At 34.7% G+C, this 13,924-nt stretch overlaps 1 protein-coding gene across 5 annotated transcripts in view; it reads right to left on the bottom strand.

Annotated features, from left to right (window-relative positions):
- The window catches only part of SHPRH (SNF2 histone linker PHD RING helicase), an 89,832-nt gene that overhangs the window by 55,401 nt on the left and 20,507 nt on the right, over positions 1 to 13,924 (bottom strand). For all 5 annotated transcript variants that reach the window (XM_032407715.1, XM_032407716.1, XM_032407717.1 and 2 more), the window contains 5 exons: positions 11,398 to 11,649; positions 10,488 to 10,566; positions 4,937 to 5,100; positions 4,569 to 4,825; positions 3,325 to 3,446 (listed from right to left, as the gene is read on the bottom strand). In XM_032407715.1, coding sequence (XP_032263606.1) covers positions 3,325 to 3,446; positions 4,569 to 4,825; positions 4,937 to 5,100; positions 10,488 to 10,566; positions 11,398 to 11,649 — 874 coding nt within the window. The remainder of the gene's footprint in view (positions 1 to 3,324; positions 3,447 to 4,568; positions 4,826 to 4,936; positions 5,101 to 10,487; positions 10,567 to 11,397; positions 11,650 to 13,924) is intronic.

Raw genomic sequence — 13,924 nt, 5'->3', positions numbered from 1 at the left:
GTTGGATACTAGCCCTTTATCTGATATGTCATTTGCAAATATCTTCTCCCATTCTGTCAGTTGTGTTTTGGTTTTGTTGACTGTTTCTTTTGCTGTGCAAAAGCTTTTTATCTTGATGAAGTCCCAACAGTTCATTTTTGCCCTTGCTTCCCTTGCCTTTGGCGATGTTTCTAAGAAGAAGCTGCTGCGGCTGAGGTCGAAGAGGTTGCTGCCTGTGTTCTCCTTTAGGATTTTGATGGACTCCTATCTCACATTTAGGTCTTTCAACCATTTTGAGTCTATTTTTGTGTGTGATGTAAGGAAATGGTCCAGTTTCATTCTTCTGCATGTGGCTGTCCAATCTTCCCAACACCATTTGTTGAAGAGACTGTCTTTTTTCCGTTGGACATTCTTTCCTGCTTTGTCGAAGATGAGTTGACCATAAAGTTGAGGGTCCATTTGTGGGCTCTCTATTCTGTTCCATTAATCTATGTGTCTGTTTTTGTGCCAGTACCATACTGTCCTGATGATTACAGCTCTGTTCATTATTGATTCCTGATAATAGTAATCTGTGTCTTTTCTTTTTCCCTAAGCAGTTTGACTAGAGGTTTATAACTTTCTTTTCATCTCAAAGAATCAGCTTTTGATTTCATTGTTTCTCTCTACTGGTTTAGCTTTCTTTTTAATTGATTTCTGCATTTACCTTTATTATTTTCTGTCTTTTACTGACTTGGTATTTCATTTGCTTTCTTTTTTCAGTTTCTTAAGGTATCAGCTGATGTCAATGATTTGTAACTTTTTTCTAAGTTGGTGTTCAGTCCTATCAGTTTCCCTTTATTTTTTTTTTTTTTAAAGATTTTTTATTTATTTATTTGAGAGAGAGAATGAGATAGAGAGAGCATGAGAGGGGGGAGGGTCAGAGGGAGAAGCAGACTCCCCGCTGAGCAGGGAGCCCGATGTGGGACTCGATCCCAGGACTCCAGGATCATGACCTGAGCCGAAGGCAGTCGCTTAACCAACTGAGCCACCCAGGCGCCCTATCAGTTTCCCTTTAATTACTGATCAAGACTCTACAACTCTTAATGTTGTTTTCATTTTAATTCACTTCAAAATACTTGCCAGTTTCCCTTCTGATTTATTCTTTAACCCAAAGATTACTTAGAATTATTTTAGTTTCAAAATATTTGGGGACTTTGCAGTTATCTTTGTTTGACATCTAATTTAATTCCATTGTAGTCAGAGAATGTACTTTTTAAGACTTGCATCCTTTTAAATTTACTGAATTGTTTTACAGCCCAGAACATGCTCTGTCTTGGTAAACATTCCATGTGCACTTGAAAAGAATGTGTATTCTTTGGTGGGGTAAAGTGTCCTATAACTATTGACTATGTCAATTGGTTGTTAGTATTGAGTTTTCCATGTTTCTATTTTCTGTCTTCTTGTTCTGTCAATAATTGGAAGAGGGATGTTGAAATCTCTGACTATAATTGTAGATTTGCCTATTTCTCATTGTAGTTCTATCAGTTTGTGTTTTATTTTGAAGCCTTGGTTTTAGGTGCATAAACATTTAGGATTATTTTCCCGTGATGGAATAACACTCTATCCTTGGTAATATTCTTGCCTGGTGGTAATACAGTCACTCCAGCTTTCTTTTGATTAGTGTTAATAGGGCATATCCTTTTTTATCCTTTTACATTTGCATCTTTAAATAAAAAGAGGGTTTCTTGTAGATAGTGTATTATCAGATATTACTTTTCTTAAAATCCGTTTTGAAAATCTCTGCCTAAAGGGGCATTTAGACCATTGCATTTAATGTGACCACTGATATGCTTGGGTTTAAATCTATTATCTTGCTGTTTGTTTTATATTTGTCTCATCTGTTCTTTGTTTCACTTTTTTCTTTTTTTAGATTAAGAATTTTTCATTATTACTTTTTATCTCATCTTTTAGATTATTACCTCTAACTTTTTGTTGTGTTTTCAGTAGGTGTTTTAGGGGATATAGCAGTCTACTGATTTGTCAGTCTACTGTCATGATATTATGCCACTTCATACATATAGTATAAAAACTTTACATTATATATATCCACGTATTCTCCAAGATATTGTGCTATTACTGTTCTATACTTTACATTTTCATGTTATAACTTTGTAATAATACACACTTTCGTAATATAACTTTGTATTTCTTCATATATTTTTCTTCTTCACAGACTTCAGTACATTTATATTATACTACTTGAAGTTATCTACAATCTCACTGATGCTCTTTTCAAATTTTTCAGTCTTTATTCTCTTTGTTTTTCATGATGAATGGCTTCTATTGCTACTTTATTCTTTAATTTTAATGATTTTTTTCTACAGTGTCTAATCTATTTATTAAGTGTATTTTCCATATCAAACTGAAATTTGCATCTTTAGAAGTCTAAATTTATGTTTCAATGTCTCTACTTAACATGTTTAGATTTTACTCTCGAACCTACAAAATACAGCCTGATGATTCTCATATTTATATGGAAAGGGGTTTACTAAATGGTGCTCATTAAAAGAGCTAGTTAAATAACTTCTGCTTTTGGCCATGACAAAATAACAGGGAATATGAATTTGCCCTCCTTTCTGAAACAAGTAAAATAACATACAAAATATATGAAACAATAGACTGTCAGACACTGGACATTAGGTAATAAAAAATGGTAACCCCTGAGAGATAAGAAAGACCAATTAAACATTTTTCCATGAAATATAAGATTCCCTTTTAACATGCTTAAATTTTGAGCATGATGTGTAACAGTATAACTGTAACCATACACATTGTCTATTTGTCTATCTCTCCTTGTTAAGAATTTAAGGTCCACGAGATCAAAGACCTTACTCAGCTTTACTGTACTTTAGTACTGAGATCACAACTGGTGCAGAGCAGACACTCTAATATGTATTGAAAGAATGAATTTACAAACAATATTATTTTGTAAATTGATGACTAAGATCCCCTAAATGTGTCAAAATGTAACCATTCTTCTATTCCTAGATATTTTGCTTGTTTTCAGTTGTTCACTACTATAGACTAAGGTTAATAATTTATTGCCAAATTTTTGTTCAAAACCTACCTTCCCTAAACAACAACAACAAACTTCTAAAGTGGAAGTGTTTGGTGAAAGCATATGTAAACTTTGAAGGGTTTTTCAAATGTTCAGCATAAGTGCTCTCCATATGGTTAAACCTATCTAAATGAAGATCAATAGTGTGTGAGTATGTCTCTCTTCAGGGGATTTTGATTTCTACTATAACTAATCTGTCTCATTAAATATTTAGAAGATTCAGAGATAACAAAGCAATCACCTTCTACCTTTAATGATGTGGATGCCTGCTAAGCCATTGAGAGCACAAACTAATTGCCGATGTGCTTCTTCACATTCAGTTCCACATTTCTTCTGCAGAGATGTCAGCAACTCTTCCATTGTCATGGTGCTAAAAAAAAGGCAGATTGTTCAGAACTGAAAAGAAAATGCTATGGGTGAGAGTATTTCATCACATAATATCAAGAGTACCCTTATAGAGTCTTTGTGAATCTTCAGGATCTTTCTCTTCACCTTCATTTTTAGCACTATCACTTTTAATTCAATTACCTCTTACTATTTTAGCAAGCATTCTTCTATCTGATCCCATCATTCTTTCCTTTTTCCCAGTTTATCTCAATAGAGAAGGGAACTAGAAAAATCTTCCTAAAATACAAAGTACAACATGATATATTTGAAACAGTACGGGTTTCAGAAGGTAAGATTAAGTCTGACTCCCTAGCATTATAATTTAATTAATCTCCATGAGCCTTAATTTCTTTTTATCTGTTAAAAAAAAAAAAAAAAAAGACAATTCTTCAAGGCTCAGATCAAATGCCATTTCTACCAAAAGGCTAACATGAATCATTTATATAGAAATTATTTCCACATTCTAACTGTCTATAGCCATTTATATGTACCTCTTATGAAATATGTTTGTTTGCCTTACATGAGAGAAATTTATAATCTCTGTCATCTCCTTTATTTGTCCACAAACTGTGTAAGGGCAAAGACAAAAATATAATTCCTCTTCATATTTTTTAATAACACCTCATCTTTTTAACACCAGGTGCTTAAAAAAAAAAGAAAAAGGCAAGTTGCTGAGTCACAGTCTGATGAATGAAAACTTTCTGGGATAATAGACTACTGTGGACATAAATACCTTAATATATTAGGATGAAATAATCAAACAGACAGACTTAGCACAATTACAAAGAAAATATGTAATGGTAATCTAATTCCCTGATGTGGGAACCAAAAAATATAGTAAGAACAAAAGCCTGAAGTGTAGCAAAAAAACCCAGAACAAAACGAAAGCCCAAAATAGTCCTTACTTTAAATGTCCAAAACCATGAAAATAATTTTGATAATGTGACTCTTTTTCATAAATGGGGCCCCATACCAAGGAAAAACCACATTACTAAAAATAACTGACAACTCTGTTTTAACACCCTGAATGAAACTGTGGGCTAACAGCTTAAACACTATCACTACTATATTATCAATTGCAGTATAAGGAAACTGATAATAAAACCTTTTCTGGAGTGGCAAGAATTCCCCACGAACGGCCTGTGGGTGGCAGCAGGCCTGCCTGAGCCTCAGCAATGGATACAGGATGGAGGTAACAGTCCTTCTGTCCAGGCTGCTGAGCTTCAGCGCCCAGTCAGAAATCTTCCTGAGTTTTACTACAGCATCCTGGCAGCACACTTCATGCTGACGGTGATAGAAATGTCTTTCCACTGGAGAAAAGTGAAGCCAGTGGATTTCTTCTGTCTGAGGGGGTATCTGGATCTGTAGAGACAAGAAAAAAATGATTTCACCTGAAAATTTAACTTTCCATCCCAACTCTTGCTTCTCTCCTCTTATAATGTCCTTAATCAGTAAAAACTTAATCCTACTGACTTGGTCAATCACATCTTTCTTTGCAGATCTCCATAGTATCTTGGCAATAAAGCTGTAGAGGAGCTGAGGATTCTTCTTGCAGTAAGGGCGATAAAGAAGTCGAACCCACCAGTGTTTGACACAGTAAGGTTCAATACCAAGAAAGACCACCAACCCAAAAAGATCTGAGAAGAAAACAAGAAAAAAGCACATTGAAAATTGTTTCTATATTTCCTCATTATTTTGAATAGCCACTTTAACAGACATTATACAGTACACAGTATTTTCCATGAATTAAAATGCAGATTGTATAGACTCTTGCATCTGAAAGTTAATTCCACTTTGACTTACATTTGTTGGGTATTTATTTTCCTCTAGATTTTGTGCTAGGAGCTAAAATGTGAAACCATTACACAAACCTACTTAATTCAAAAGTCTGGAATTTCCATCAGAAGTGGGAACTAGAAAATGACTCACTTGTGTAAGCCTGATCAAGAGATACATAAGAAGAGTCAGACACTGAAACTACTGGATGCGAGACTTGCTGGATTTTAAAATAAGTTTGAATGACATAGGTGATATGAAGAACATTCACTGACCCAATATTCACTACACTTTTTGGTCTAATTATTCTACTTTGGGGAAATAAGACTAAAACAGTAAAAAATAGAGACAAGATTAAGCCACATGGTGATATTCATAGCAACAATAAACAGAAGAAAAATGACTCAAATAAAGGAATGATAAAATAAATTATGTAGTATTCTCCATAACACAAAAGCTTTCTTTTTCTGATCCAGCAGGTCTTATGTTTGTTAGATTTACTGCACGGTACTTCTTATATATTTCATGATTGGGCACAATTTTATATGCCATTTTCTACTCACTTAACATTATACCCTACACAGTTTTCATATTTATGATGAATTTTTAAAACATGGAAAACTGCCTTAGGATACAATGAAAAAAAAGAATATAAAATGATGTGTTTTGAGAATATATATAGATTTATATAGAAAAGAATGGAATAGTGGTTCTATCTTCAAATGAAGATTATGGTTGAGTAATCTTTATATTTTCTTTATATTTTTCTATATTGTTAAAACATGTTCACATTGGGCTGTATTCTCTTTAGAAACCATGAAAATTGTTTTTACAAAAACGCCATGCATTTATTCTGAATACACCCAACAAATATTTAGGTTGAATTAAGTTACTTTGATGACTTCTGAGAGTAAGTTAACATCTGAAAGACATACTGCCTATATGCAGATATCGATGGATATATTATATACATATTTCTGTTCAAATCAATCCAGCTGCCTATGTGCTACCTCTTCTTTGAGGTCCCAAAGGTGCCTCAAGCTCAACTTGCCAAAATCAAATTCATAATCTCTTTGCCCAAACATGCTTCTCTTCTAGTGCTATTCATTGGTAAATACTGTCACTGTCCACGGATGCAAGTCAGAAGTCTTAGCATCTCCTGATCACTGTTAAGCCTTATTAATTTTTTTCTTACCCGCTTTTTTCCATTTCTTCAGGACAGTCCTATTTCAAATCCACAGTGCAAGCACCACTTATCTAGATCACTTAACTGTAGCCAACTGAGATGACTCCCAACCACTCTGTTTAAATCCTTTCAATAGCTCCTACTATTCGTAAGAAAATAAATAAAAATCTTTATCATGGCCTACAGAATGCTCCATAGTCTGGTCTACATCCATCTATTCAGTCTCTCAACCTACAGTGTTTTCCCTAGCTCTTTGTATTATAGCCACACTGATTTCCTTCTGTTCTCCTCCTGCCTGATCATCTACATTTCACTCCCTTAAAAACAGAAAATTCTTTGTTAAGAATTCTCTCTACCCTATTGTCTGTTCTCCTCCTGCCTGATCATCTTTATATTTTACTCCCTTAACAACAGAGAATTCTTTGTTAAGAATCCCTCTTTACCTAGCTCATATTAATATTTCAGATCCTGGCTCAGCCATCACTTCCTTCTGTACCCCTATTAGGTGATATTACAGAACCAGACATCTTTTCCGAAACCTATTATAGTTTGAATTTTATATTTATTTCATACATTAAAGTCATCTTGACCACAATCTTGACCACAATCTTGTATTTGTCTAAGTACTTAATAAATACTTAATAAATATATCTTCCCCTTTAAGCTGTAAGCTCAAGAAGGTCAGGGACCTTGTCTATTTTTTGCTATTATACTTCACAAAGAATAAAAGAACCAATAAATGCACCACAAAATACTTAAGTAATTTAGAGTCAACACTTCCAAAGAAGCTAAAATGAATACATGAATATATAAGTGGATAATAAGAAGAACAAAAGCAGCTACCATTCATTGAATATTTAATACCTGGCAGGTACTGTGCTAAGTGCTTTGTATACTTTATTATAATTAATCTTAAAACATCTTACTTTACAAATTAGGGAAAATAAAAATGTGAATGTTTATGTAATTTCTTTATGGACATACAACTCAATATGTGGTCAACCTGGTTGTTGTGGAGCGGTACAATTTTGCCCCTGAGGGGATATTTGGCAATGTCTAAAAAACATTTGTAGGTGTAACAATTTCAGGAGTGTTACTGCCATCTAGTGGGTGGAAGCTAAATATCCTAAGATGCATAGGACAGGTCCCAACAAAAAAACTATCCAACCCCAAATGTCAGTGGGGCCAAGGTTGAGAAACCCTGTTCTAACATCAAAAGAAAACAAATGAGATTTCCACTTCCAACTATAACATAGCAAGTCCTGGCAGGCTAAGATTTCTACCACAACAACTATAAAAAGAAGAGATACAATGAAGAACCATAAAGACATCAGAGAATTATGGAAGCAAAGAGGAAAGAAACTATACTTCCAGAAAGTTTAGAAAAGCTCTTTTTCAAGTAACTTGGGCTTGAGGAAACTTCTGGGGCTGATCATCATAACTGTGTAAATAGATTCATGGGTATATATGTATGTCAAAAGTTTATAAATTTTATATTTTAAATATTTACAGTTTTATTATATGTCATTTATACCTCAATAAAGCTATACAGGGTGCCTGGGTGGCTCAGAAGGTTAAGTGTCTAGCTTCAGCTCAGGTCATGATCCCAGGGTCCTGGGATCGAGACCCGCATCAGGCTCCCTGCTCCTTTGGAGCCTGCTTCTCCCTCTGCCTCTCTCTCTCTCTGTCTCTCATGAATAAATAAATAAAATCTTTAAAAAAAAAGATAAAGCTATACAGACATTTCTCCAAAGAAGACATACAGATGGCAAACAGACACATGAAAAGATGCTCAACATCACTTATCATCAGGGAAATGCAAATCAAAACCACAATGAGATATCACCTCACACCTGTCAGAATGGCTAAAATCAAAAACACAGGAAACAACCAATGTTGGCAAGGATACAGAGATAAAGAAAATCTTGTGTACTGTTGTTGGGAATGCAAACTGGTGCAGCCATTGTGGAAAACAGTATGGAAGTTCCTCAAAAAAAAAAATGAAAAATAGAATTATCGTATGATCCACTAATTCCACTACTGGGTAATTACCCAAAGAAAACAAAAACACTAATTCAAAAAGACATATGTATCCCTATATTTATTGCAGCACTATTTACAACAGCCTGTCCATTGACAGGTGAATGGATAAAGAAGATGTGGTGTGTATATAGGTGTATATATACAAAATGGAATATTATTAAGTCATAAGAAAGGGAATGAAATCTTGCCATATTCAACAACATGAATGGACCTAGAGCGTATATAATGCTAAGTGAAATAAGTCAGTCAGAAAAAGATAAATACTATAGGATTTCACTCATATGTGGAATTTAGGAAACAAAACAACGAAAAATGAACAAATTAAAAAAAAAGACAAACAACAAAACAGACTCTTAAATATGGAGAACAAACTGATGGTTACCAGAGGGGAGGTGGGTGGGGGTACGGGTGAAATGGTGAAGGGGATTAAGAGTACCCTTACTGTGATGAACACTGAGTAATGTATACATATATAATTGCTGAATCACTATACTGTACACCTAAAACTAATATAACACTAGATGATAATTATACTGGAATTAAAAAAAATATTCAAGAATTTGTTAAATGGTGATAAGTGCTTAAACACCTGCCAACACCTTACATATCCAAAATAACCTACCCAGGAAACTGAGGAATTACTGCTCATATTCTTTCAATGTTAAAATTAGAAAAGCGTAACTCTGATAGTCATTTTCTTTTTCTTCTATGCCCTCTCAGCTAATGTTTGAGTCTAATGAGATCTTATTAACAACTAAACATCTATAATTCGGCCAATTTCCAAATGTAATAGCAGACCACTAAATTTGGCCTTTTATTAATTAGCTTGATACTATCGTATAAATAGATATCTTAATGTAATTTACTAAAATTATACAAATATTTAAATACATACTTAAAATCTTCCTAGAAAACATTTTGCCCCTAAAAATAATCATCAAAAAATAATTGTTTTTCAGATCATGGTAATGAACATTGATATTCTGAAAACAATGTACGAAAACCTGAATTTTCAGAAAGATTTTTTTTAAAGAAAGACAAGTTTTAAGGATGAACATTTGTTCAGGACTTCAAGAATATCTACGTTTTATAATTACATTTTAATGACAGCTTTTCTGAAAATTTATTATGTAAAACATTTAATAAAACTTTTACTTTTAAATATTCACAACTTGAATAAAATTTGTAAAAATGCAGTGTCTGCTCTTTAGAAAAATAAGTTATATGAGTGAGATGAATGTAGAAGCATGAGTTATAATGTGTGGGGGGGGTGGGGAGAACTCAACACAATGTAAACGTCCAAGAGGAATAGTTGAAGGAATGATGGTGTAAGCATAAGGAGTGATATTATAAAGCTATGGATACTTTATAACTTCTATAATTTTTTTTAAAGATTTTATTTATTTATTTGACAGACACAGCGAGAGAGGGAACACAAGCAGGGGGAGTGGGAGAGGGAGAAGCAAGCTTCCTGCGGAGCAGGGAGCCCGACGCAGGGCTCGATCCCAGGACCCCGGGATCATGACCTGAGCCGAAGGCAGACACCCAATGACCGAGCCACCCAGGCGCCCCATAACTTTTATAATTAATAAAATTGTGATCCCACTACTTATGGATCAGCCAATGAAAATTATGATCTTTATTTTTATGGATACAGCCAATTGAAATTAATTCCTTTTCCCTCTCCTCTCTTTCTTTCTTGTTAGGTTTTCTCTGTTTTCTACCTACCGCTTTGGAACTCTGAGTTCAACTGAGACCTGCATCTCCACTGCTGAGGAGGGCACAATGACTGTTCGAATTAGGACTATGGGACTACTCACTGTGTATCTCTCCTCATAAATAAAAACAAAAACCACCTAATTCCATTTAAATAGACAAATGCTTGAAACCACTAGGAGTGAAATACAAATATATTGTACAATCACTTAAGTAAGGATTTCAACAAAGGTAAAACATACTTGTTCTTCAGAAAAGCAAGCTTTTCAAATACACGCAAAATGTGAGGAAAGCACACATTACCCTCCAGTCCTCTCTGCACTGGAGTACCACTGATGCACCAGCGATTAATCCCACTCAAGCGCTGAGCCATTTCTGCAGCCTAATGAAAGAGAAATATGAAATAAAAAAGAAAAGAAAAAAAAGGAAAAATCAGGAATATGTTTACTCCTGAGAACAGCCCATGACAAGCTATGCTCAGGTCAGACACATTCGCTCTTATTCAATAGTTATCACACTCAAATTTGAACATCAAACTCAATGGGTCATCTTCTAGCACAGTGGCTCTTGTTAGTAGCAGGCTGCCATGTGCCCTCCGCAAAAGAGGAAGGGTAGTTCAAGTTCGTGTAGAATGAAAATCTACAATCTACATGACACATCCCCTAAGCCACCCCATCCTTCAGATGTGACCAATGTACTAACAGATGAGATTCATAAATTGAGTTCAGGTTACAAACTGGCCAAAGATGGAATAAAGATATATGACGAACAAAGGCTGAATCAATACTCCCTTTAAAGTAGCATGGTCTGTCATGATATGGTCTCTCTGATAAAAAACTGCCGAAGTTAACTTTGGCCCAAAGCTATCAGAGCCTACAATGATGAGCTTTCCACTTAGCAGAAATGCTGATAAAAGTCCCTAAACAGAGTTTACTTTCCTCTGCACCACACATAAACTTCCATCTTATTCAAATACACACAGCCATTGCATATAGAGTAATAATTCACATAGTACCAAAATAATTCCTAAGGGTTATGTAGTTCACGGCACAAGAAAAAAACAAATGTCGTGAGTTTAACAGCCAACTTTTGACCAATATCAATACTGTGGGTCAATTTCACTTAAATTACTAAATTTTTTATGGACAGCTTCCCCAATCTCTTTCCTCTTTTTTCTTCCCCAGTGCTCAAAAGATTTTGCAAAAATTCTCACCTTTACAGCAGGACATTCAACCATCTGGGCTTCATCAAGGCAGATCCTCCACCACTCCACAGCTACTAGGGGGCTGGGAATGGCCATATAGCGCTTCTGGTTACGTAAGCGACGCCCATCCTCACTATTGCTGTGTGGGATATCTACATAGTTTAGTTCTGAACGAAGGACATCGTAGGTAATGATAACTATATCCTGTTCAGCCAAAAAATGAGGTTGTAAAAAACCATCTTTCTTCACTCCTTGGTATACCTAGGAAATAATCAGCACAGACACAATTACTGCAGAAAGGCTCATCAAAAATAACTAAAATATTCATTCTTTTATATCCTTACTGAGCCCTTTCTATTTGTTTAGTACCAAACATGCTATGAGATACATTCCACACATGCCTAGAAAAGATACATTTCAGGGTGAAAGACCAATGACATAAGCCATGTGAAAGGAAATATAACAGAAGTAAAAACGGTAGCACAGTGGAAAGACGAATGCTGGAACTGAGAAGGTAAATTCAGAGAGGAGTGAAAATTTGAGGTGGATCTTGAAAAACATTTAGGAGTTCTCCCAGGTTTGAGCAACGGTAGGCAGGTAGGCAGGTAGATGCAAAAGCACAAAGGTACGAAGAAGTAGAACAATAAGAGCTATAATTTACTGAATGCCTTTTATGTTGCAGACACTATGCTGAGCTTTATCTCCTATCTTCAGGAACAATCTTGTTAGTAGTTATTACTCCTATCCCACACGTAAGAAACATGAAGTTTCTTGCTCAAAACTGGCAGAGCCTAGATTCAAACCAAGGTTTACCTACCCCACAAAACAGAGCTCCTCAATGGCAAAGATGATGTTTTACTTATTACTGTACTCTCTCTCCATGTCTATGATAGTAGCAGAAACATGGAAAACCTTAAATTACATTTGTGTGGAAAGAAAGAAAGAATAATAAAGGGAGTGAAGAATACTAACATTACTCAACAAAATGGGTTTGGAGGGAACATACCTCAACATAGCGAAGGCCATATATGACAAACCCACAGCTAACATCATACTCAATGGTTAAAAACTGAAAGCTTTCCCTCTAGGGTCAAGAATAAGACAACGATGTCTGTCCTTACTGTTTTTATTCAACATAGTACTGAAAGTCCTAGCTATAGCAATCTGATGAGAAAAAGAAATAAAAGGCACTCAAACTGATTCAAATTCGTAAGAAAGAAGTCTAACTGTCATTATCAGATGACATAATAGTATCATATAAAAAACCCTAAAGATTCCACCTAAAAACTATCAGAACCAATTAGTGAATTCAGTAAAGTTGCAGGATATAAAATTAATATACAGAAATCTGTTGCACTTCTATACACTAATAAAAAAGTAACGGAAAGAGAAATTAGGAAAATGATCCCATTTATAGTTATACCAAAAAGAAAAAAATACTAGGAATAAATTTAACCGAGGAGGTGAAAAACCTGTACCTGAAAACTATTAAGACACTGATGACAGAAACTGAAGATGTGGTATATACATATATACAGTGGAATATTAGTTGAAAAACGAATGAGATCTTGCCATTTGTGACAACATGGGCCTAGAGGTATTAGCCTCAATGAAGTCAGTCAGAGAGAGAAAGATAAATCCCATACTTTACTTGTATGTGGAACCCTAAAAAACCAAATGAACAAACATAAAACAGTATAAATACAAAGAACAAACTGTTGGCTGCCAGAGTAGAGGGAATTGAGGGAGTGGGTGATACAGGTGAAGAGAATTAAGAAGTACAGACTTCTAGTTACAAGATAAATAAGTCACAGGGATGAAAAGTATAGCATAGGTAATACAGTCAATAATATTGTAATAACGTTGCATGGTGACTGATGGTAACTACACTTATGGTGAGCATAGTGTAATATACAGAATTGTCAATTCACTGTTATATACCTGAAATTAATAAAACATTGTATGTCAACTATACGTCAACAACAACAAAAAGAGAATACTAACATTAGTAAATTACAATGTACTGTGTACCGGCACTTTAGCAAATCATTTAACTTTCACAGTAAGTCTGTGAGGGGGTACTATTTTTAGAACTTAGCAGAGTTCCTAGTACATTATAGGTGCTCAATAAGTATTTGTTGAATGAGTAAATTCTTATTTTACAGATGAGGTAACTGAAGCTTCAGAGACCGATTCTGGAGCTGAGGGGTAGAGATCAGACAAGTAGCGACTGTTACACAATGCTGCCTTTGGACTGTACTTCTGTCTGAGAGCATAAATGCGCGTATGAAGTCTTTTTTGTTTATTTATATGATGAATTTTTTTCAAAAGCTTTCACATCTTTTCACTCTAAGTGCTTTAACTTCTGAACTTCTGATGTCAGACAAGAATACAGAATCTGTTTTATTTCTTATTCTCAATTTCCTCTTCAAGTTCTGATTTCATATTATCTCATTAAGTTAATTTTTGGGATAAACAACAGTGACAAAGATTCTAAAAATTACCACAAGGAAGCAACAACTGCCATTTTCCTATC

This window comes from Phoca vitulina, unplaced genomic scaffold (genome assembly GCF_004348235.1).
Source record: "Phoca vitulina isolate PV1807 unplaced genomic scaffold, GSC_HSeal_1.0 scaffold9, whole genome shotgun sequence".
NCBI classification, from domain to species: domain Eukaryota; kingdom Metazoa; phylum Chordata; class Mammalia; order Carnivora; family Phocidae; genus Phoca; species Phoca vitulina.
Note: the sequence above shows the minus strand (reverse complement) of the source record. Positions and strands in the feature narration are given on the sequence as shown.